At 37.7% G+C, this 27,201-nt stretch overlaps 1 protein-coding gene across 2 annotated transcripts; it reads right to left on the reverse strand.

The window, feature by feature from the left end:
- Positions 1-244: 244 nt before the first annotated feature.
- serinc4 (serine incorporator 4) lies at positions 245-26,382 on the reverse strand. Of its 2 annotated transcripts, none has more exons than XM_077564715.1 (11): positions 26,181-26,382; positions 14,530-14,697; positions 13,093-13,271; positions 11,783-11,862; positions 11,529-11,622; positions 9,454-9,665; positions 7,596-7,691; positions 5,071-5,197; positions 4,852-4,964; positions 4,535-4,688; positions 245-2,561 (listed from the first exon to the last, which is right to left on the reverse strand). In XM_077564715.1, exons 1-11 carry the CDS (start codon positions 26,205-26,207, stop codon positions 2,354-2,356), a joined length of 1,458 nt encoding a protein of 485 aa, XP_077420841.1. In that variant the 5' UTR covers positions 26,208-26,382; the 3' UTR covers positions 245-2,353. The 2 variants fall into 2 exon arrangements, with proteins under 2 accessions (XP_077420841.1, XP_077420840.1); XM_077564714.1 differs by lacking the exon at positions 26,181-26,382 and adding an exon at positions 21,527-22,016.
- Between the last annotated feature and the right edge of the window lie 819 nt (positions 26,383-27,201).

Raw genomic sequence — 27,201 nt, forward strand, 5'->3', positions numbered from 1 at the left:
TTTGAAACAAAGCAAATGTAGCTTATCATTTAGAAAGAATCAATGTAGCAAAGTCTTAGTGCTATGTACTAATTATAACCAACTAGTGTTTTAAAATTATTTGTTTCAAAACATTTTGCGCTTATCTTTTTGTTACATACCATACAAATTACTTGGGAAAACAATATTTTTCTTCAATTCAGTGGACTATGTGTCTCAAAATTGGAATTGTTAATTTTATTAGAAAACAACTTGTGACAAGAACTAATATTGACTGCTGTTTATTAGACAAATAAAACAGAGGACACATGATTTGCAAGAAAACATTGTATTTTAAAAACAAAAACAAAAGAAAAATAGCATCAACGCTACAACAAGACTGAACCACTGCTGTTCATCAACTCTAAGCAAGTCATCACAGACAGGCTGGGCGGGGCTCCCTTCAGTAGCAGTGTGACGTGTGACACACCGATCAACCTCAAAAGGAATGTTCATTTGGGGTAAGAAGTACTTTAGTTCACAACACACTCCCTCTCAGTATTTCAACAGTAATTTGTTCTCAGAAGAATTCACCAGGTAATGTATGGAAATTAAGCACACTGCTACATCTACTATTGATGTGCATTGTAGTAGTACTGCAGTACTGCATTGCCCAAGCACACAGGGATTGGGCATAATTCTTCCCAAAATTTCACAAATGGGATAACAAAGTTTCATTGACTACCTGTAAAGGCAGGAGGCAGAAAGCTTCTATCCTTTCTGAACATATTTTCATTTAGCACTGCTGGCTGGATTTGTATAAACGGGGTAGCAAAAACACAAATTTAATGTAAACAAAAACACATTTGCATCCATCCATTTTTAAATTACAGTTATCCTTTTGTGAGTCTCCACCCGGGAAGCCGGAGACTAAAGAGTGAACTGATCAGCGGTCATACACAGGACGTGAAAGATATCTTAGAACTTATATGCACCACAAACAGTCACCTTCATTGCATATGTATTCATATTTTCTCACATTTTTAGCTGCCTTATCATTCTGTAATTTTTGAGATGATGCAAAGATGATTATAAGCCTATTTGTAACACAAAACAACTTTGGCTTTTGGCCATACAACATTGTTTTGCAATTATTTGTTGTAAAAATGTGAACATTCAGCATTATAGTCCAAAGTGGGATTTTGTTTTGTGATAATGAGATGTGAGTGAGTGGATAACATTTACAATATACCAACAAAAAGTTAGAAAGCACACAATTTGTGTTAGTGTTTAGTATTTATATTAAATGACTTCTTGAGCTTCTGACCAAAGCAGACAAATTTTGTGAACAAATGCTTCTTGCTATGTTCATAAGTTGTAATTCCACCTTACAACTGCAGGTGGAGCTATAGCGGCATACATGTCCCCTACTGATGCTTTTAAGTGTCTCTGTCATTACTTAATTTGAATTGTAAATATGACACTCTATGGGCATGCACATATTAGCACACTGAAACTAAACGTATTAATTGGATTGTTATTATTAGCAGGTGTTCAATTACATGAAGCAGAGAGTCAGTGATAGGTGCTAATGTGCACTACTCTGGACACAAGCAGTGTAACATTACGACGTAGCAAAGACAGCAGATGTTATTCCCAGCATGACACATGTTTTTTTTTTTAAATATTGGATTCCAGTTGAAATAAGCAGTAATATTGAATGGCCTGTTCATATAGTCAGAGTAGCAACATGTGAATAATAATTGTGTATTATCTGTTTTTTATTAGTAGTATTTTAGACAAAATGAAAAGAAAAAAAAGCATAATTGGAATGTGTCTCGCTTGATTGAAGCAGCATTTAAAATGAGTGCATTCATCGTGTCTCAGTGATTGACATACTTGAAAACATGTTAACATGTAAAGTGTAGAAAATGGTTGATCTCAAATTTTATGTCCAGTCGTCTTTAAAAACAAAACCAAAAGTAAAGTAAACATCTGTACATATGCCATCTGTCTGCATGACATCAGCCAGGACCGGACCTCAAATGTCTTACTTCTGGCTCCAAGAAAAAATGCAATAACATTGTCTTTTGAAAAAGACAAAAGTGATGTAACAGTAGCCAAATCTTGCAGAAATTCTCTTCAAGTGACAAAACGTGTGCACCCATTCACTGTATCGTCCATCAGTGGCAGTTCACCACTTCTGTTCACTTTGGCAATCCATACAGTCAAATCTTCATTAAGTCTGTGACATCAGTCATATTGGCCCCTCGATTAGACGGTCTCACAGCAACGTGAGTCTCTGACCTGTGAACCACATGACCTCCATCCGACACCTCGACGGGGCGTCCCTGAAGAGGAATGGCCTCACGTGACGTGACCTCCATGCTGCCTGTCAGACGCTGACGGTGACGTGACGGGAGGACGGCGAGCGTCGTTTGATGCGAGATCGGCGCGGTCTGGAATCATTTTGGCAGCTGCACAAGGGGGCCAGCAGCAGCCAGAGGTAGAGGATCACGCAGGCCCAGCACGAGGACATCTTCACCCAGAAAGTCGACCAGCTCCCGTGGGTGAAGGTGGTCTCCAGCACTGCCGACTCATAGCTGGAGGAGGCAACGCGTTTGAAGCTTTAGCAACATAAAAGCTAGCTCTGAAATCACATTTTGCTTTTTATATGACAAAATAGTGTGGCATTATGCGCAGGACTGGACTGGCCATATTTGGACTTCCTATGACATCTCACTTCCGGTGGCTGTGAACATGCCCCAACATGTCCTGGGCTCTCCTGGGATAGACCCCGCCCCCTAAACCCAAATTTGGACATCACACTTCCGGTGATCCAGAACAAGTCAGGACATGTTTGAATATGTCCCAAAATGTCTTAGAAATAGACGGATGATGTCATTTTGACAAGATTCCAAAAGAGGCGGGAGGAGGCGGGACTTAGACCGGAAGTGAATGGGGTGGGCCAGGAAGTGACATCTTCAAATCATTTTGACAGAAGGTGCATTGTAATATTATTTCCTCCATTTCACCCCAAGAGACCAGCCCACAATTTAGAGGGAGCAGCCAATTAAACAATTTACAATATAGAGAGCGAACTGAACCAATCAAGATGGTAGCCAAGGGTGGTCAGAAATTGGGCTGGGCCAGCGGGCCTAAGTCAAAATTCCAGGGCCGATTATTTGTGCCAGTCCAGCCCTGACGATACGGATAACACGTTTTACATACTTTTTTTTCAGGTTTTACACAATATGGCTGCCGTGTATTGATAGTTTCCAGCAAACAGTCAACTACAAGTCTTAAAAAAGATTTATATTTTCTAAAAGCAACACAATACCATGAACATTCATCATCCAAAATGATTTCCTAGCGATGTTAGACTTGCTCATGATGACAGGTATAGTATAGATACATTTTCCCATGATGTAACGCACCTTTGGCCATGAATGCGGCCGCCATGTTGGAGGTCTACACATTGTTTTGTTCTGGTGCTAATAGAGTGTTGGATGTTGGATGGATAAACTTAACTTTGATGAAATAGTAAATTACTGGGTAGTGTTTGGCTGCAACAATACAGAGCAGTGACAAAGGCTCATTTCCCCATTTACAGTACAAGTTGATAGATATTGTTATCTAAAAGTTACTGAACGCAGAAAATTAAATTTTGTTTAATGACGTCACATCCGCAGACAGAGGGTGGGAAATTCGAACCTGAATTTAGTCTGAAAACTATTGGCCAGAGGCTAGTAGGAGTTCCCATTATGAACAGCTAAGGTGAAAAATGTTTCAGTTATAAATGGTCAAATAAAAAGGGTATTGTAAAGATATTTTGAGGCAAAGTGTAGCTTTAAATAACTGGAAATGTTCTTAACATTAACTCATTCACTGCCATTGACGGCTAAAACGTCAAAAATTTATTTGAAATATTTTTATTAGTTAAAATAAAAATCCTCGTAACAAGAGTATGAAAACCTAGGAAAACATTTTTTATTGTACATTTAGAACTGATATAAAATTTCTGATTAATCGTGAGTTAACTAGTGAAGTCATGCGATTAATTACAATTAAAAATTGTAATCGTCTGACGAGATGATTGTTAAAAAATTATGGGCGTCAGGCGATTAAATTTTTTTATTGTAATTAATCTTCTACTTCAATAGTTAACTCACGATTAACCACAAATGTTATATCTGTTCTGAATGTGCAATAAAAAAAAATCTAGGTCTTCATACTCTTGCTAACAAAAGAAGAAAAAAACGTTAAACTAATAGAAAAAAAAATTGACGTTTATAACCGTCAATGGCAGTGAATGAGTTCATATATTACCACATACATATTGGAATTGTTACCTAGCACATTGATAACCTGTCAAATGTATTAAGACAATGTACGTCTGTGATGGTTAGTTTGAGAAAGTCTTGCAAATAAACCTTCAAACAACAAAATTTTTCAAGATTGAGGCACATTTCGATAATGTGAGAGATTACGTGCAAGGACTAAACTTCGGCACAGTAAATCCGCACTTTATGTATGGTGAATGTTGACCGGCAAAGCAAAGCTGTCATTGACTGACCTGAACCAGTTGGTGAGGGTCATCATGACATAAAGTGAGGCCAAGAAGAAGACGAAATGGAAGAAGAAGTAGCTGTAGGCCACTCTCTGCGTCTCATTATGAATAACCTTCTGACAGCCCTTGTTGTCATCATCAATCACAAACTCTTCCTCGACTGAAAAACGATGGAAAGAAGCCAAAGGGACATGATGAACCAAGCCACAAAGCAGAAAACATCAAAATAGAAACGTTTGATGATATTCAGCAATCTCCTGTACAATCTACGATTGCTTCCGACTGTTGCAATGATGAGGGATGATAACCGCCATCATACAAACCTTCCTCTTCCTCAGGGCAGCAGAAACAGCAGGTGGCTTTCTGGAACTCATAACGGTAAACTTTAATCATCCAAAATGGGCCAAATACCTCTGCAAGGTAGGATGCTTCATTGCTGAGGAAACAGAACACATTTATGCTTAACATGTAATCCTCTGTACTTTTCGTGCAGTCTTGTATGATATCATGGGAACGGATCCATGTGTATGACGTGTCCTTACCATGCAAAAAGAACACAGCAGTACATGATTGCAGCTCCGATTATTGCCACAGCATTGCCCTCATTCTGGATCCCATCTTGCCCCACGCTTGGGTAACATACTGTCATGTTCATGCCTTGATACACAACTAATACACAGAGGAACACAGACGGTATACAGTAAGTATGGCGCCTCATAAAGAGGCTTTTGGATACTTTTTAGAGTTTTTGACCTGGGAAATATCAGATTAAAATGTACCATTATATAATGTATTTTAAAGAAACAAATGTTTCTCAGTATCACAATCATCTGTATTGACCAGGAGTCAGCAACCTTTCCTGTCAAAAGAGCTATTTTAGGCCAAATAAATAACAGACAATCTGTCTGGAGCCTTTGAACATTGTGATGAACGAAACGGTGCGTTGGTGTTAGTCTAATGTACTGAGGGCCCAAGAGCTAATTAGAGCTGCACCATCACAGAAAAAAAGGCCGCATCCAATACTTTGAGATTAAATTTCTTCTCCCGTTCAGCTTCTGTTTTTGGATTTATTTATTTTTTGGTAATTTATCACGCTCTTGTTTTTCTTATATTTCTGTCAAATGTCTGAAATTTTTGTCAATTTTATGCACATATTATGGTAATTTTCTGCATCTTCTTCCTTTTTTTGGGACATTTTATGGGAATTTTATGGACATTATATGATAATTTTCTGCCTTTTTTTGTTTTTGTACATTTTATGGTTACTTTTTGAACATTTTCTTTTCTGCCATTTTTAAAATACATTTTCTGACCTTTTTTTGTGCAAATTTGTGGAGATAACTGTATAAGGTAATTTTATGTTTCTCTTCTTCCTTTTTAGTCATTTTATTTTTTTTTACATTTTAGGTATTTTTAAAAACTTTTTCATCTACCTTTTGTCTCTTTCTGACAACTTATCAATATATATATCATAATATTATTTAGTTATCCATTGTTTTAAATCACAATTGTTAATTCATTCAAATAATGTTTTATCTAAAAATAAATAAATAAATATTTAAAAAATATATATATTAATTTCTACTATTTTTTTTTGCGATCCCTAGGGAGCCACAGGAGAGAGCTACATGTAGCTCCAGAGCTGCAGGTTTCAAAGCCTTGGTATCATGTAAAACATGCAAGCAATTTGTGTTCACTGGCATAACCCGTGCAAGGAAGATACTTTGTAAAAATAACAATGAGGGAGAAAGAATGGGAAGCTTGTTGATTTTGACTCAACCTCTGCTACGTTTAAAGGGGGGGCACAGCATGAAACTGAAAAAAAAAAACAGTACATACATACATACATACATAGTATGTTGTCGTATACTCTATTTCACAGTAGTTGTTCAAAATATAAAAATGTAAAATATTCATGTCTGTCTTATTTGTGCATGCATGCGTGTCAGGTATCCAAATGGTAACTTCATTGTGGTTACTTCTTTCTGGTGGGGGATTTAAAAAATAAGTCCATATATGGTTGTTGCAGTTATGTTAAGGTTGTGTGTGTGCATGTGTGTGTGTGTGTGTGTGTGTGTGTGTGTGTGTGTGTGTGTGTGTGCGTGCGTGTGTGTGTGTGTGTGTGTGTTTAGTCATGGAGCACAATAAGCCTTCCGGGGACAGACAGGGGAACAAAGAACTGAGTCAATAACAGCGATGGACGACTTTGGTTAATGTATATATACAGTAAGTATAAATATACTGTTGTAAAGGTCAGGAAAATGGAAATGTTGGACTTTGAGAGTAAAGCTAAATGTTAAAAAGTTTTTTTTTTCTGTTTCTTTTGCTAAAGCTGAGCTTTGTTCACCTGCATGAAGCCGACTAATTGCAGTTTTTATCCAGCATGTAATGAGTTTTGTGCCTCTGTTATTATGTTGTCAATGGATTCAAGTGGAATGCGAAACAAATATCCGTCAGTCGAGTCTCGCCACAGGCCACCAGTTCAGCATGCGTGTCAGAGCACATTTCATCTCAGATTATCTGTACGTGTATATGTGCTTGTGTGTGAACACCTATGTGCATGCCACCTTGGAAAAGGGGCCTCTGACAAGAAGTTTCACTAACGTCTCAAATATATGGACTGACCGAGAACTAGAAAGTAAATATTAGAAGGATAGAAAATGGCTATTAATTTCATGATTTTTTGTTTGTAAAAATGCTATATTGGCATCTTTCTTTAAAATGATCTGTTATTGTTTTGGGGGGGGATTTTTTTATGTATCAAAAGTGCTAGTGGTATTGGTACTTGGTATCTGTGACTACTGAAGAGTTGAGTACTCGTACCGGAAAAAAGTGCTAATGAACATTCCTAGTTTTTGATAATCCTGACAGTACCCCTGAATGCAACATGAAAGCACTCCACCTGTGATGTCCTTGAGCAAGGCATTGGATCTATTAGTTGTGCGTCTTTGCTGCATTCACATATGAATGAAAGCAGAAGACAAATTTTGTGACTCATCATGCAGTGCGTGAACTTGTGATGAATAGAAATAATTATTCTTCTCTTCCTCATATCACTTGATCTCACCTTTTTCAGGAGGGCGACTGGACAATGCAGAAAAAGTGAGATACATAACATAACAGCTGATGATGGAGGCCTGAAGAAGCCCTGATCGTGGTTGTTCTGCAAAGACATAAAGCATCAACAACTGGCAGTGTTGGGCAGTAACTAGTTACTAGTAACGCGTTACTGGAACTTAGTTACTTTTTACAATAACCAATACGCTAACACATTACCTTTAGTCAGTTACTTGAAAATGTATTTTATTTAATAATTTAATTGTGCAACACTCGTGAGGATAAGTGGTTCAGAATTAAATAATGAATGGATGGCTGCTGTGTACTGTTCTACTTCCTGTTTACAATGGATTACCACAGTCGTGCTAACGTAGAAGACGCATTGTGGGCGGGTATTGGATTCGGCAGAATGGAGAATCAAGGCGAGCGCAACACAACTTTCTCGACATGGAAATACGCTCATTAGGCTACTTTACTTTAGTTGAGCATAAAGGAACAGTGTATGTTCTTTTTTTTTAAGTAACTAAAGAGCTATTTTTAATAGTAACGCATTACTTTTTAAGTAATCATCAGAGTAATTGAATTATCTTTAAAATGAAGTAACTAGTAACTGTAACAAATTCCAATTTTTTTGTAACAAACACAATGCTGAGAACAGGTACATTAAAGTTAAAAATAATTTAGGTATAAAATGTGTGTATTTTGACATTGTTCTCATCGTCGCAAAAGTTAGCAAAAAAAAAAACCACAATGCCATAATCCATCGAAAAAAAATATTTTTAGTCGAGAATTAACACTGTGGGATACTCCTAAAATAAATGTTTGTTTACAATATAGTTAAATCATATTGTTAAGCCATTTAAAAGCGAAGCATTTTTTCATCTAACATTTTTTAATGACAAAACTATTGAAGATGAAAGTTTCATGGCAACTGTTCTTTAAAGGCGAAGTCAACCCCCAAAAACTATTTACAATAGTGTGTTCTATGCGACCCCTCTATTGTAAACACAGCATTGCGATTAATATTGTATTTGTGGAACTAAGCAGCTAAAACGGTCTTTTTTTTTCCCCATCTCAGGGGGCGGCCATTTTTCCTTTTTTGGCTCAGGTAACGTCCAATGACGTGTCACCTGTTTTCTGAGTTTGGTCATGTGACGTGTGCAAGTTGAGACCTGAGCAACTGTGATGTCATTTCCAGTCAACTGCAAATGGTCAAAATGGCCGCCCCCTGAGATGGATCAAAACAGGTGGATTTTGCTGCTTAATTCATAAAAGTTCATTCTACATGAACTAGTTCAAAGTTCAGCTCACAAATTTTATGAGTGAACTAGAACTAGAACTAGTTCAGTTCATAGTTAATAATTGAACTGTTTTTAACTACCAGTAAGTTAATCGGTCCAAAAATAAACTAGTTCATAGTTCAACCATTCATTGGCCCCAGAAGGAACTTACTTGTTCTCAGAAAAGTTCACGTAGCAAAAATACACAATGTTCAGCTCACATTCGCCCCAAATCTGATTTCATGAACTTTCGTTCATTGACCTCGTTCAGGTACAACACTGTATTCCACAAACTTAATATTAATCAGAATGCCATGTTTAGACTAGTGGGGCTGCATAGAATATATAATATTATTGTGCAGACAAATCTTGGGTTGACTTCCCCTTTAAATCCAACACATTCAGGTACAACAAGCCTGCTGTGTTTTTCAAGAGAAAAACAGATAATATTAGCCTTCATCTAATTATTATTATCTGCAGCGGCAGTAGTTTCAGTGGAGGGCATGTTTGCATAGCTGGAGATGGCCAGAGTGTTATTTAGCGACTGTGAGTCGATGACAGACGAACAAGTGTATTTCACAGACTCACTCTGTTTTACGCAGGGTGTGATGGCAATGAAGGACATGAGGCAGCAGAGTCCCAAGTTGATCCACAGCAGGGCCTTGTTGAATTGGCAGGCGATGGGGTGTGTGTAGTATTTGTACATGAAGGTGAAGGCCATCGTGGCGATGGTGTAAAAGAAAAGGGTGGCGCACATCACCGCCAAATACCAACGTTTATTTTCTGCGGCTCCAGTAAGCCTAAAAGCAGGATAGAGAATAGTTGAGGTAAAAGATGGCTTTAAATGTACATCACAGAACTAATAGTTTATCAATCAAGGATGAGTTGGGTTTTTTTCATAAAATGCATGTGGGTTTTTTAGTACGAGCTCTTTTTTACAATATTGTGACCTTTTTTTCGCCAACCTCCCCACAATATCGTGATAATTATCATATCGTGAGCTTCATATCATGATAATATTCTATTGTGATGTTTGAATATCGTTACATCCCTAATATTTAATAAACCAGACATAAAACCCTAAAATCTTTTCCATAGAACAGTCACTTCTAACAAAAACAATGTTGCTATGGTCACCTCAGAATGGCAGATTGCTTTTGAGCATACATCATCTCGAACGTGACTGTCCAGGTTGGTGTGCAGTGCCTTTTTAATGGCTTAGTTTGAATGGGAAAATTGTGGCTATGTGAGGGTATGCCTTGGGAAAAGTCCTAAATAGAAAAATCCTCTTAGCAGCGCCGTGTCACCGCAGATGTGACTTGGTATGGAGGACAGACAAACAGCAAGAGTGGGACACAGTAAATAGCATCTGAGGCAGGCTGCCAGCTGAATGGAGAACAAAAGAGTCGTGGCCTTCTAAACATAGCACTGTGAGATTATTTCTTTGTCGTAACAAAGCCTGTCTATTGCCCTTTGAAATGGTGCCACATTTGTAAGCAACATGCAATTGTGGGATGAGCAGCAGCTGAGTATGTGGGTTGTACAAATTGTCAGATTTTCTCTGCCAATGTCAAAAAGATTAATTTGGTCTTGCCACTGACTCTTGTTTGATGTTTGATAGATTGGATGCTTGAAGTTTTAAAGGGGAAGTCAACCCCAAAATTATCTTTACAATAATATGTTCAATGTAGCCCCACTAATCTACACATGGCAGCTGACATTAGAGTTGCTCAGGGCTCAGTCGACAACCAATCACAGCTCACCTGTTTTCTGAAGCCATGTCATGATTGGTCGTTATCTGAACCCTGAGCAACTGTAATGTCATTTTCAGATGACAGCAAGTGACCAAATTGCTGCGCCTTGAGATGGATAGAAACAGGTGGATTCTGCTGCTTAACTTATATTTCACAAACACGATATTAACCAGGGGCGGCACATACAACATTTTATTGTAAAGACAATTTTTAGATTGACTGTATTCATTTAACAGTTAGGAGCCTTGAAGATTCTAAACAAGCGGTGTCCAAATCTTTTTGTTTGAGGGCCTCATACGGGCAAAATGGAAGGATAAAGAGGCCACTCTAAAAATTCTTGTACCTTAATTTTGTCCAGTTATTTTGAAAAATTGCTATATAACAGCGTTCTGTTAAAGGTGATTTAGTCAAATAGTTTAGGATTTTTGAAGATTTTAGGGTGGTCCAATACGCAACTGGACTAGATCCGCCCTGCACTGATTGCAGCTGAATCTCCACACTCAGAACCAAAACAAGAGCAAGCTGTAGTAAAACAGTGACTTGATCATTAATGTGTTTGTTCACAGATCAGATCTTAACACAGAACAGGAAGTTTGCTTCTAAAAATAAATTTACCTCTATTCACCTTAGTTACGATGAATTGTGTTATTGTTTTATTCGTTTCTTTGCATATCTAGAGAGGCTACAACATTTATTATTAGTAGTGGCAACTATTTTTTTCTGCCCAAAAGCCCTTTTTAGTGCATTACATGGCTTCTGAAAATTATATGGTGGTCAATAAATGGCCCCCGGGCCGTAGTTTGAACACCATTAAGCTAATCATTAATCTAAAATGTCCGTGTGTGTATGCTGGAGTAGTATGTTTGTTCATTTGCTCCCCATACTTTTCACAATGAACTTCATACTCACCAGTTTTTGTTCCAGGTATGTGCAAAAGCTGTAATGAGGATAAGTTGGATGAGGATGAAGGCAAATCCTCCCACCACACCAACGTAATGCCAAGCTGAATATGAGGGAAAAAGAGAAAACTATCATGCAGCATAACTTTTTGACAAGGTCACGGAGGTATCCACGACACAATCAGTATCAATTCACTACTAAGGCTATCCTTTGCTGCCCTCTAGCCGGAATGAAAAGGAGGCACATTACAATTCTTTTCTCACCATGGAGGAATGATTCTGTTGGGATGAAGAAGGCAGCAGCACACATCCCAAGCAAGGTGATAAGTTTCAGGAACCAGAAACTGGGTGGTAAAATAAAGAAAACAAAAACGTTCATCTACAAGTTAATCGATGTGATTTACACAAGGGAATAAAGGGCTTTTTTATTTTATTGCCTTGATTCTGCTCTATCTATCCCAATAATAAGAAGAAGAAGAAGGAGAAAAAGAAGAAGAAGAAGAAATTAACCAGGTATAAAGGGTACAAACTCAACAAGGTTTTATAATACATTTAACAGAACAGGTTATCACAAAATCAAGCAGTAATGGCTTAATAGTGAGTCTGCATTATGTAGAAAGAAAATACTACTAGTGTTTACTCATTATTTATAAAGAATTTACTACATCCTTGACAAATTGAAAAATCTTAAAAGGACACTCAACCCCTAAATACAATATGTGTGTGTGCTGGTCTTCAAATTTTTATGGAGCACAATTTTCTATACCCTCTTTTTTTGTTTTGTTATTATTATTATTTTTATACACTGACATTTTACAACTGAACCAACTGCTTTGATTTAAACATGAAATATTTTTTATATATTAGAATTATTTAATATTGATACAACATTTATTGTATAACATAATTACAGATTGAACCTTCAGTGTAATGAATAAAGGTTTGCGTATGAAAACACTGCATTCGCATGATTCTTCTTCTTTTTTTTTCCTGTTGAAAAGTTGCTGTCAGGGCACTAGGTCATTACCCCTAGTAGCCCATTATGTGCTCCATAACCTTTGCCAAAGAACCTGAAATCTTTCATCAGGGCCCAGATAAGGCTCGTACTCTGAGCAGATTAACGGCAGAGACGGCCAGCAACTCAGCATGTCAAAACCTAATCCCAAGCACGTCACAGCTCTAATCGACCAGGAGGGTGAGGAAAGTGTGACAACAAAGCGTTTAAAATAGCCCAGCTGGAGGTCAGGTGAACAGCAGAGACAAACCCTTTCCACTTATAGACTGTAGTAAAGCACACCTTTTACGGCTAACGAGGTTCAAAATCTGACAACGTGCTGTTAAAATTCACAGCAGGTTGAGAGCAGCAAGACTACAAACTTCCTCAATTCCTAATTTTCTAGGGTACCTGAACAATCAATAAATTTGACTATATTGTCTCTTTTCGTTTAAGACATTACCTTTATATATTTACAGTACTCATATTAAAAGTGTTTGGTCCAGTTAAATTAACAACATATCATTTCTTTCCTTTAAAAAAAAAAAACATTTTTAGGAGTCATATTTGCATTACTGACCCATTGTGTATGAGAGCTCTGAAGTCCTGACTAGACTTGACATCTACAAGGAAGATGGCCATCATTAGGTAGAAGCAGGACGTGCCAAAGCAGACTCTGTAGACTGCTGAGTAGCCGACAAGCATCTCACAATGACCTCCACCATGCGCCTGATCACACACCATGTTAAAGAAAGGCACCTGAAACAAACACAAACAGTCCACCCCCTCTCCATAAGCACATTGCCACAGTCTTGCATGTGGTGGATACTGATTCAAATAGAAAGCACCCTGAATAAAACACACACAAAAACTTGCACAATTGTTAGTCAAAGGCTTAAAGGCAATTAACATTCTGTTCCATCTTCTGTTTCTTGCCCTCTTTTCTCTTGAGGCTGACGTCAGTGTGAAAACAAAACAACTAGGGATTCCCCAACAGGCTTTCTTTTCACATATAGCCCAATAACATGTCATTCAAAATGTCTTTAGACCTCATTTACAAGACCTAGAAAAATCATTTTCTAGAATCATTTTGGGATGTTCAATACCACTTTTCATATATATATATATATATATATATATATATATATATATATATATATATATATATATATATATATCAATGGAAAAGCAAAAAATAACAGGAGGAATAATAAAGGAATACTTGACTCATTGAGCCATTTTCAGCAGTAAAAAGTTAATATTTTGCCCAGAATGAGTTTGACAACTTCATTATTTTTCATGTACAATTAATACCTTTAAAAACAATTTTTTCTACTTGCTGTCGACTAAAGATGACATCACCTGTGCTGAGAAAGTAGGTAACGACCAATCATGGTTCAGATTGCTGACCAAACCCAGAAAACAGGTGAGCCATGATTGGTCGTTAGTTACTTCCTCAGCAAAGGTGATGTCATCTTCAGTCGATAGGAAGTGGAAAATTTTGTTTTTAAAGATATTAATTGTACATGAAAAATAATTAAGTTATCAAATTCATGCAGGACAAAATATAAACTTTTTACTGCTGAAAATGTCTCAATGAGTCAAGTATGCCTTTAAGTACCTCCCCTCCAAACTATGAAAACAAGAGCTGTACAAAATTTTAAAGATCAGCATTGCCTGACAAAGAGAAATTAAATTTATGTAGCTAAGAACGTCATCAAAATATTAATACTAGAGCCGTTCTATGGAATTGTAAATTACATGAATAAAAAAACTATAATAACAATATTGTAGCTACTTTTGAGTGCATACAATGCAATGCTGCACTTATACATAATAATAATAATAATTATTATAATTTTCTGCTGATAAGAAACCAGTTTTGGTTTATGGATCATTTTCAAACCTGCCAAACAATCATTCATAGTGAAGGCCATGATAGCTGATTGAGAATCACTCGTGTGCACTAAAGGGTCACATTGATGAACAACGCACAAGGGTCACACCCAAGACTCACATTTTCCCTGACGAGCTCAGAGACAGTGCGTGACAGCATGAGGCAGGAGACGGCGCAGCTCATGATGTGGAAGATGGTGTACATGACCCGAGTGCTGGTGGACGATTTGACCGGAGGACAGAAGGCACAGCAGAGCGAACAGGGAGCAGGCCCACAGCAGCAGCATATCTGGAGAGGAGAAAACACACACAAAATAGCAATCAGTGGACAGATACGTGAAAGATCTTCATCTACAGTTGCAAAAAGGATTGGAAATGGGAAGTTGTTCTTTTTGAAGAGGTGGTTTCTATGATGTGTGGTCAGGGTAGGCAGGAGAGGCAGAGCTTCCCAATCCCCTCTGTTGCATGTGACAAAAAAAATATACATTTAAATAATTTTGTATTATCAATTAGTGTGGCTGACACACTAAAGAGGCAACTGTTACTGTTCAGAGTCACTGATAAGATGAGCTTAATAAACAGAGTCTTATTCACTGACTTGCACAACTTGTGAACTTGTGCCATTGCCGCTTGTACAAACAAGTTAGAAGTCGAATCCGTGACTAAAAAAGCTATGTTTTGAAATGGTACACCAGACGAGGAAAGGGGAATGTTGTGAAAACGCTAGTTTCCAATGCATATTCGGGATAAGGGCTCAGGTAACGACCAATCACAGCTCACCTGTTTTCTGATGCTGCAATGTGATTGGTTGTTAACTGAGACCTGAGCAACATTGATGTCATCTTCAGTTGACAGCAAGTGGCAAAATGGCCGCTCTCTGAGATGGATAAAAACGGCTGGACTCATATTCCATTAACATAATATTAACCCGAATGCCATATTTAGACTAGTGGGGCTGCATAGAACATTATTGTAAAAAAAATATATTAAAAAATGGAGGTTGACTTCCTTTTTAATAGATATGAATGCAAGTGAGTATGGCTGTCTATCTCAGTCCTGATTCTGACTGGTGGTCAGTCCAATGTATTAACTTTCCCAATATTTCGAGCAGGATAGAAAATATATGAATGCAAATCGTTAAATCACTGGCATTTTTTCCCTTATGTTATACCACAATAAAATAACCATAATTGTTATAATAAGTGTTTACAATACAATAATAATATAATAATAATTGTTTAAAGTGAAAATAGCACAATCAGCAACCCGAGGCAAGTGTCTAGCCATACACTACAGTGTATGATCAATAACAGCATGTTAGTGCAATGGGTCCAGATACACACATCACGTGTCAGTCATAATCTAATGGATAAGGCAGAGAAGATTATCCATTACTTTATCACGGAAAGGAGGAATGGATAAATACAGAGTTCCGATTGGGTACTGGTGTCAAATTATTGGATCGTGGTAGATGTGTGGCTAGGTAGGTCATCATTCCATGATTTTAGATGGAAAACATTTTTGGGGATACGTTGTATTACATATGACATCCAACAAACAATTGATTGTCCTTCGCTGCCCTCTTTAATCCAGCAATCCTAAATTTGAAAAATTGCCAATTCACCCAATCCAAATAAAATGTTTCACATTCTGTAAGAACTGTCGCATACACAAATATAAAGTATTTGATGTTTTCATTCCTCAACACTGTGACTTCCACAGAGCAAATATATAAGCATTCAAAAATAATATTCTTATTTTGAAGTCTTTGTGGATGAAATATTTTGTCTGCAAAAAGAACAACATTGTAATTATAATGAAAAATAAATGATATGGCATTAATGAATTTATGCAAAAGAATCAAAAACGAAGTTTTCTTTATTTTCTACTCACAATTTGTGCTGACTGCTTTGCAAATAGCATATGTATGGAACACACTTATGAAAACTGTTAAGTAATTGAAAATTATTGATCCTATGGTGAGTCGGAATTATGATTTGATGTTTTGGTGGGTCTTACTGGATTTGGAATTGGGTCCCTCTCAGCACTCTTCAAGTTTAGGAATGACAAAAGGGTTAGGGTTTGACTTACGTGTCAGAAAAAGCGCCAACATTGTTTTATGTCCAGTCTCCTTTAGTATCTTGTTTTACTTAGTACCTCTATTTATATGCATCTACAGTATATGCATTTCATACATGAGGTAACTCATTGTGTTTCACATAATTAAAAGTAAAACTTTTAAAAAGACTTACAAACAAACCCACATTGATCTCAATGTGGTGACCCATAACTGAGAAACATTCACCAGAAAACTGTAGCTTTCATGGAAGGGAGGGAGCTGTCACGTTTCCAGCTTCGAATGGATGATAGACTTGAAAGGTCTGAAGGAGTCTAGCTTGCTGCTTACTGTGTAAACAATTAATTTTGTTGTAGAGAGTAAAGACACAAGACTCACCTTCTCCTCATCTTATTTACTGCATTTCCACAATTGGTGACCCCGACGAGTTCATGACATTTAAAAGTAACGTAAATAAATTAAAAAGTAGCTCATTACACAGAGGACTAAGTAAATCAAAAAGTATTCACATTTGACGATTTAAAATCATGTTTGAAGAATTCTTCAAAACTTTTTTTAACTTTGTTTTGTGTGCAATAAGCCTGCTAGCAACAATGTTTCACTGATTTATTTTGTTTTTTGCCACTGGGTGCTAAATTATCTTGAATTCTGCTTCACTGTCATTGTGTTTAAACTTGGTGACGGTTGTGCACTTCCTCGACTGTATATGAGAATGGTTAAATAGAATAAGTCTCTCTCTCTCTTTCTCTACGATATTGTATTATCATTTTTTGTGAGACAAAGCAATGATCAGGGCCCACGTATCATTTGCACTCACAGTAATATTTCAAGCCTAATTTAGGATTTATGTAATTTTTCTACATAGTAAATTCCCATGTACTTTTTTTTTTTTTTTTAGATAATTTTAACACAAACCTACCAAATAAAACTTATATGATACATATTCATTAGTCTAATAAAGCCTGTTTATTTGAAATGCATAAACCTCAGGTTTATGTACAGAATTAATAAAGTATGATTACTTTTTTTATTTTTACGTTTTGGGGATGTCTGCATTCAATTTCATCCCCAAAACATAAAAATGTTTTTAAAAAATAAATAAATAAATAATTTAATAAATGGGGGAAAAAATTAAGAATGGGAAAATGGACATAAGTGTTTTTCACAAAGCAATATATTTATTGTGTATCTTCTTCTTTTCCTTTCGGCTTTTCCCTTCAGCGCCACAGCGAATCAGTTGCCTCCATCTAACCGTGTCCTCTACATCCTCTGCTCTCCGACCAACTACCTTCATGTCCTCTTTAACTACATCCATAAACCTCCTTCCTCTAGACCTTCTGCCTGGCATTTGGAAATTCAGCATCCTTCTGCCAATATACTGACTATCTCTCCTCTGTCCAAACCATCTCAGTCTGGCCTCTCTGACTTTATCTCCAAAACCTCTAACTGTCCCTCTGATGTACTCATTCCTGATTCTATCCATCTCGGTCACTCCCAAATAGAACCTCAGCATCTTCATCTCTGCCACCTCCAGCTCTGCCTCCTGTCTTTTCCTCAGTGGCACTGTCTCCACACCAAACACCATTGCTGGTCTCACCACAGTTTTATAAACCTTTCCTTTCATTTGAGCTGAAACTCTTCTATCACACCTGACACTTTTCTCCACACGTTCCAGCCTGCCTGCACACGCTTCATCACTTCTTTTCCACACTCTCCATTGCTCTGGACTGTTGACCCTAAATACTTAAACTCCACCTTCTTGGTCTCTTCTCCCTGTAACCTCACCCTTCCACTTGGGTCCCTCCCATTCACACACAAATACTCGCTGTTGACGCTTGCTACAGTTAACCTTCATTCCCCTCCTTTCCAGGGCAAACCTCAATGCCTCTAGCTTCTTCTCCACCTGTTCCCTGCTCTCACTACCGATCACAATGTCATCTGCAAACATCATATTCCATGGAGATTCCTGTCTAACCTCGTCTGTCATCCTGTCCATTACTGAACAAGAAGGGGCTCAGAGTTGATCCCTGATGTAGTCCCACCTCCACTTTGAACTCTGCCGTCACACCTACAGCCCACCTCACCACTGTCTTACAGTCCTCATACATGTCCTGCACCATTTGAACATACTTCTCTGCCACTCCAGACTTCCTCATACAAAACCACAGTTCCTCTCTGGGCACCCAGTCATAAGCTTTCTCCAGATCTACAAAGACACAATGCAGCTTCTTCTGACCTTCTCTGTACTTTTCTATCAACACCCTCAAAGCAAATACAGATGCATGAAACCATACTGCTGCTCACAAATGTTCACCTCTGCCCTCAGTCTAGCTTCAACTACTCTATCCCATCGCTTCATTGTGTGGCTCATCAGCTTTATTCCTCTGTAGTTGCCACAACTGCACGTCTCCCTTGTTCTTAAAAATGGGCACCGGCACATTTCTCCTCCATTCCTCAGGCATCTTCTCACTATCTAAGATCGTGTTGAAAACCCCAGTAAGAAATTATACTGCTACCTCTCCTAGACACTTCCATACCTCCACAGGACCAAGTGCCTTTCCACTCTTCATCCTCTTCCACTTCACCCTTACTAATCTTTGCTACTTCCTGGTCCACAACAGTCACCTCTTCTACGCTTCGTTCTCTCTCATTTTCCTCATTCATCAACTCTTCAAAGTACTCTTCCCATCACACTACAGGCATCTGTCAACACACTTCCATCCCTATCCTTTATTACCCTAACCTGCTGCACGTCTGTTCCATCTCTGTCTCTTTGCCTTGCCAACCTGTATAGATCAGTCTCTCCCTCCTTACTGTCCAACCTAGCATACAAGTCATTGTAAACCCTTTGTTTGGCCTTTGCCACTTCTACTTTCACCTTACGCTGCATTTCCCTGTACTCCTTTCTACTTTCTTCAGTCCTCTCAGTGTCCCACTTCTTAGCTAACCTCTTTCTCTGGATCCACTTCTGCACCTCCTCATTCCACCACCAAGTCTCCTTATCCCCTTTCCTTCCAAATGACACACCAAGGACTGTTCTACCTGTCTCCCTGATCACATTTGCTGTAGTTGTCCAGTCATCTGGAAGCACCCCCTGACCAACTGACAATCATGAGTAATTGTCTCAACTCCTTCCTGAAAGTCACACAACACTCTTTCTTTTTCAGCTTCCACCATTTCATCCACTGCTTTGCCTTTGCCGTCTTTGTCTTCCTCACCACCAGAGTCATCCTACACACTACCATCCTATGCTGTCTGGCTACACTCTCACCTACCACTACTTTGCAATCGCTGATCTGCAGATTAGACTACACAAGATGTAGTCTACCTGTGTACTCCTACTTCCACTCTTGTAGGTCACCCTATGTTCCTGCCTCTTCTGGAACAGAGTATTCACAACAGCTATTTCCATTCTTTATGCAAAGTCAACCACTATCTGTCCTTCTGCGTTCCTCTCCTGGATACCAAACTTGCCCATCACCTCCTCATCATCTCTGTTTCCTGCACCAATGTGTCCATTGAAGTCTGCACCAATGACAACTCTCTCACTTCTAGGGATGCTCTGCATCATTTCATCAAGGTCCAACCAAAAGTTTTCCTTCTCCTCCAGCGCAGGTCCTACCCACTAAGAACATTGACCATCATACCTTTAATTCCTAGCTTCAGGCTCATCACTCTATCTCTATTCTCTTCCTATCTACACCATGATAGAACAACTGGAACCCTGCTCCTAAACTTCTAGCTTTGCTCCCTTTCCACCTGGTCTCTCGAACACATAGTACAGTATGTCCACCTTCCTCCTTTGCATAATGTCAACCAGCTCTTTTCCTGTCATTGTTCCAACATTCAAAGTTTAAACTCTCAGTCTTAGACTCTTGGTGTTCCTCTTCTCTTACTTCCTACAAACACACCTTTCTCCTCTCCTTCTTGGACCAACAGTAGTCCAGTTTCCACCAGCACCCAGTTTAGGTCAACAGCACCGATGGTGGTCGTTGTTAACCCGGGTCTCGACCGATCCGGTCTTATATTTGATTCGCATGTTTGATTTGGCCAAAGTTTTACGTCGGATGCCCTTTCTGACACAACACTGTATTTATCCGGGCTTGGGACTGGCACAAGAAGACACTGGCTTGTGCCAACTTGCGGCTACATTTATATATTTATCGTATATTATTATATATATATATATCTATATTATATCATATTATATATATTAGATATATATCATATAGTATATTATATATATTTATTGTATATTATTATATATATATATATTATATCATATTATATATATTAGATATATATCATATAGTATATTATATATATTTATCTATATCTATTTATATTTGTCATATTTATTAATATATTTATCGTGTATAGGAAACCTGCTTATTATGCACTTCAAACAATATACTTTATGTGTTTTAAATAAATGCTTTCATTATTATTAATTTAGAGCAATTGTTTATTAGATAGGTTTGTGCTAAAATTATCTTAAAAAAAATAAGTAAATGGGAATTTGTCATGTAAAAAAAACCCATAACTCTTAAGTTAGGCTTGAAATATTTCTGTGAGTGTGCATGGCGAAGATAACTACCTGCTCATATGTTGACTTTACTGTCCTTGCACGCAAGTTTTAATGAAGCCTTGTTGGTCATTATTGTGTGAAAAGTGATTGCTCTTCTGTATCTGAAAAACGAACAAATCTTGAAAATATACTATATGTTGAAAAACAGTGAAACGCATCCATCTATTTTTAATCATGATCATAAACATTTGTAATTATTCTCATAAAATGTCATTAACCAGACTGCCTTTAGTGCTTGACATTAATGTGGAAATATACTGTAAACATGACATATTATTCAGAGTACTCCTTTCATATTATGAAGGAAAACATTAAAGTTCTTCTAGGATAATGCCACACCAGTCATTTAAAAATATTATCCAAAACCTTGACTGCATATTCTGGACTTGATCAAACTTTTGAAAAGAGCAGCTACATTCACTGCCAGCTTTGTTACTTCTGACCAGCTCTCACCTGATAGGCCACCATGTTGAGGAAGTAATTGTAGACACTGCGACGGTTCAAGCCCTGGTTGGCGGACATTGTGCCTCCAAATTGCTTTTGGTCACCCACTACGACTCGGCATTTGGCCATGAATTTCCACCCGACACCGATTTTCCTCAGAGTGTCTACAAAGTTCGCACTGTCACATCTTAAGACGCCAGAATAGAACAGGCCTGAAACTCTTGATAGAAAAACATAATAACCTTAAAAAATAAAATAAAATTGCGGCTCAGTCCTGCAGCAGGTTGTGCCTGCGCTCTCCTTATGATGGATTAGCAATAAATCAAGTTGGGTTGCATTCTGTGTAATCGAAACCTCAGCATGAGTGCCACTTCTGATCACGTCAGCTCCCTCGAGACAGCCTCACTGGGGAAAGAGTCCTCTTTTTTCCCCCCACATCCTGCGTGCTTTGGCTCTGCGGCTCTGTTGGCTGCTGCCAGAAAAGAAAGAGAGGTGGTGGCCAATGCCCAGCGCCCTCCCCCAACCCCTCTCCCGATTCTACCAGGTCAGATTAGACAGAATCTGCGCGGGGAGGGTGGTGAGAAGCGGAGGCTGACAGCGACCGTGTGTCAGTCCCATCTGTCCCTCGCTTCCCTTCCCCCAATGTCCACCTCGCGACTCTCTGATGGCCAAACGGAACAAGAAGGGCATCGTGAATACTTCACCTTGTCAAAATAAAATGACCCTGTCTCATTTTAAGATGAAAGACTGGCTGCAATCTCTACCAACCCACCTCATGATGATGAGACTGAATGTCAGATAATCCCACAAATTATCAAGTGCATTACGCCCTACAATCGCTGAAGCGGACTGCATGTACGGCTCGGTGTCATCGTGAACAATGAAGGCATGCATTAGTCAAAGTGCTTGTGAAATAGGCCAGTGACTATTTGGGATGCTATTGGCAAACTTGTTGATTATCATAATAGCTTTTAAGAACAATATATGATTGAAGTCCGCTTTTTACATTCAAAAATATATACAATTTATCTTACTGTCCGTTTTGCATTATTGCATAATCTGAATTCATGGAATGTTTTGTTTGACAGAAAAAAATAAAAGATTCAATAGAGCATTTTAGTGGATCACGTAAAAAAAAAAAAGTGTGCCACTTTCTGTGCAGCTGATGAGATGTGAATTGAAACAGTGTGTCTGGTAGCCGTTTAAAAGCGCTGAGTGCAGGAAGAGAGAGTCAGATGAGATTTGGGTTAGTGTGCAGGGCAGAGCGTCTGGATAATCCTGTCGTTGTACAGTCCTCCTTTCAGTGAGGATAACCTTCACCATCGCAGACAGGACTCTGTTGCTATGATGAGTTACACTCATTGAAGACTTAAAGAAGCAGAGATTGTTCTGTCAGATAGCTGTGAGCTGCATCAAGCTGTCATTAATATGACAAACAATAAATGAAAATTGACTTTAAAAAAATTCTCAGTGAACTCTCAAACCCATCCCATCTGCTACTTCTTATAGCCTCATCAGAAACAGGAAAGAGTTGCAATTATTTCATGACCAGGGCTATTATAATTAGGGATTTTCAATTATTGTATATTTTCTATTTTATTTTGACATGTTTTTAAATTTCTGAATGTTTTAATTAATTTAGAGAGCAGGTTTGTGAATTATTACCATAGTTTTTATATATTTAGAAAATGCTTTGTTTTAATTTAGGTTAGTTTCGTGTTTAATAGTTATAGTATTAGTTAGTTTTTTTGTTATTTTGATATATGGAGTATTTTTCAAGTGCAGATTGTCAAGGTCACAGTATTCTGTAATACTGTAAAGTAAACTACAATTCCCAAAACATTGCTCGACCTTTTTTCTGTATGGCTGTACAATAATACTAAACCTGTAGTTTCAGTTAGTTTTAAAAGCACTCTTATTTTATTGCTTAACGAAAAAGATTTTTCAATTTTGTTTTTATTAATTTCATTATTATTTGCTAACTATAATAACCTTGACGCTTGACAGGCCTTAACAGAGAAATATTACCATTTTGACAAGTTATTGTAATCCAACACAAGAACTGTGTCAAATATTATTCTTTTACAAACTTAAAAATGCTCACTTTTGACGCAGTCAGAGAGGTAGACCTTAACTATGTTCATTGTTGTGTGCAGTATTGTGCTGCACTGCATCATAGTAAGAATTTTAAGATAATATTTTCCCATATGTGGATCAATCAGTAAATCACCACTCTCTGTATGCTCTTCAGACTTTATACTACTGCGAATTATAAAAAAAATACTATTAAACTATTTTTATTTTTCAAATATTATTTCCAAATTTACAACAGTGTTGTATGATTTAAAAAGAATATAAAACAAATATTGGATACAGCTTACTGGTAAGTTTTTTTTTTTTTAAAGAACAACACAAAAAAATGGTGAGCTATTTTTAGAAGAGGCTTACAGACTTCTTCAGTGTTCCTCGTGGGCTACCTGCATGCCTGTAGGCATCACGTTGGAGACACCTGGTTTAAACAGATTTGAGTGCACATATATTTACCATCTTCTATTTTTTTTCTCACCATTTCAAGGTGTCTTAACATATCTGTGACATGCTTTCATCAAACTGTCCCAAGCAATTACATCAATCATGATGGCTAAATTTACACACCTCTTGCTGAAATCAGAATGTTTTTAGGGGTCGGCTAAGTCTCAAGCCAGTGGGCCAGCCCTCATTCATTCGAGGCTGGCAATTTTAACACATGGAGGCAAGTTTAACTGGTCACGTCCTGGGCAATATGAGTTGGTTATTATGCCCCTGTATTACAGAACAGTAAGACAGAAAAGCAGGTTGTGATGCAAAGGACAACAATATGATTTCTTAAACAACTCAAATCTCAAGGTTGATATGGCTGTTGCTTGTTGCATAACCAAACGCTTTTAGCGTGGTATTAAGCATGTCCAAAAAGGGTACAGAATCAGTGCCAACGTTTACTTTCTAGGAACTGCGGAACAAAGGAGTGGTTACACTCTGCAAAGAGGATTAGACTAGCAAACACACAAGGTGAAAATGCCTACATCTTTCCACCAAACACAGAAATGACACCTCAGTTAGCACAGCAAGAACATATATTAATTCATTTTTAAGCATTTACATTGTTATTATAGACTTTTGAAAATGTTATGAAACCATTTACCAATTATCATCATAACAATATTTTAAGAATTTAAATAACTTCTCTTTCAAACTAACTATCGGAGCTGTGCACTATCACCAAAGCCCGAATATCTAACAGGATTCCACCATGAGCGGCCGTAAACGATTTTGCCTCAGTGACAAACACATGTTTCCCAGAAAGATGCAATCAGCCGCTCATGGGCCAGCATTCCTGGGGGCCCCTTTCACTGTCGGATAATTACTTCTGCCTTGTGGAAGTGCCAGGGAGGACAAACAAAAGCAAATTAGAGGAAGCAAATAACTGTTCAAAGTGTTCAATCTATGGTTTCAATAGAATTTGGCAAAAACCTTTGGCTCAAATCCAAGTTTTGGCCAGAGAAATAACACATCCATAAGCCATATGCTGTTAGAGTATGACTACCGTATATACACCATAGTTTCTGCTCATTGTAACAGTTTCATTGGATCTGAGAGCAGCAAACAGATGGTTTGATATAGAAACACAATATACACAATACACATTTATAAGAGGAACATGACGAGTGCAAAGGAATTACACTGATAAGAGATTGATTATTCACAGAGGATTTGAGAGTTCTTAAATTGTGTACATGTATACAAGTTGTTTCAGTTAATCAATAGTGTCACTGTTGCAACACCGTAAGCAAATTATGATGTATTCGATCAATACAGCAACCCACTGTATAGTTGCACATGTAGGTAAAATACATCATAAAATAAAGATGAATAAATGTGATGACTTTGATTTAGACCTTTACACGCTTAAAACTGCTGGGTCAAAAGTAATTCAAATTGGGTGAAATAGCTAACCCAGCGTTGGGTCCCAAAGGGAAGGAGCCATTGCTGGGTTAGTCATACCATACCAAGCGCATTTGGTTGAGGATTTGACCCAGTACATTAGGTTAAGATTTCAATCCATGGGTAAAAAAAAAAATATATATATATATATATATATATATATATAGTTATTTTTATTTCCATTTATATTTTTTTGTTCAATTTTTTATTATATATATTTTTTCCTCTTCCTTCCTATATTTTTCCTCCATAGTTTTTACACCAGCTTCCCTTCTAAAAACAACCCGCCCATTTTCCATGGTTATGTTGTCCACCCTGATGGGGGATCTAAACCCTGATGTGGGAGTTTACCCACTGAGCCATGCAGCAATGCATTAAATGTACTTTAATTTCATTATGCAACAAAAGGGGCTAAAATGGCAACCAGTTCCAGCTCAAATCCAACCTTTGTTAAAAGTAGCCCAACCTGCTCAAAATCCATAGCTACCTAGCGAGTGGGTTAGAAAAACAACCCAGCATTTATTTAGTGTGTAAGATTGCAAACATGGAATATTGAGAAATGATCACCTTGTCTGCACAATACACACCATCTAAATATTGCACAGAGCTTATTATTATTATTGTTCAATGAACATGATGTTTCCTTCTACACCTTGTAGGAAGACCACAAAACAAGTCTCACCTGTGCTCGTATGACGTGACCTGACATTGTGTCCCAGACGCCTGACGTGACACGACCCTTAAAAATCCACAGCAAGACTCACTCATAAAGAAGAATAAAAGGGTTGGTGTGATCAAGGCATCGTTTTACTGGCCACATTCTTCCAGTCGAAAAGCAATACACACATTGCCTCAAGGATGAAGCACTGAATCCCAAGAGCACCGATGTGATTTTTAGTCTATCTCGGAAGCCGTTCTATTCTTTCTTAATCTGATTATGCTGGGTTCACTGAAAAGTGTTCACCCACAAAAGAGCAGGAAATGTCTGGAAAAAGCTTACGTGCCACAATAGTTGAATGTTTATTTCTATTTAAAGTCAAGTAAACCTATTATAATCGGCAGAAAAAGAATAACAAGCATGAAGTGAACCGGTAATCTAATCCAGACTATTGAAAGACTACATAATTCAATTATTCTTTAACACTCAACAACTTTTATTCAATCTCAAATTTGCATAAATCCCAATAAAAAATGCTAATACGCTATATGTATTATATCTCCCTTTACATTCAAGCTAAACTGAGCTACAGAGCTAAAATTTAGATCACGCTATAAAGAATCCCAGAAGGAGGGGTGGTGATGTGGACAGACAGACCGACAGACAAGCTCCGGAGGGCAGGAACAACATTAGCATACAATCTATTATTTACAGAAGACTTCATGGATAAAAGAACAGAAACTACTCAGGATGATGCAAACCAATCACAAACAAGTGGCAAACCATCAGCGCCATTAAGGCTGTCTGTGCTGCACAAAATAATCTCTGAAGAACTGGCCTACATTTACAACCTAAATTGTAATATTTGTTTCATGAAATTGCATTAATTGGTTGCTAACTGTCAATTATTTGCATTTAGTAGTGTTTGACTTGGCTGTGGAACTTCCAATACTATGTTGATCTTCAGAATCAGTTGTGCTGGAGGATGTACAGTATCTTAAATTATATTAGCAATGGGATTGTTTTTTTTAACCACTCAGATTAC

Source organism: Vanacampus margaritifer, chromosome 4 (assembly GCF_051991255.1).
Source record: "Vanacampus margaritifer isolate UIUO_Vmar chromosome 4, RoL_Vmar_1.0, whole genome shotgun sequence".
In the NCBI taxonomy this organism is placed as follows: domain Eukaryota; kingdom Metazoa; phylum Chordata; class Actinopteri; order Syngnathiformes; family Syngnathidae; genus Vanacampus; species Vanacampus margaritifer.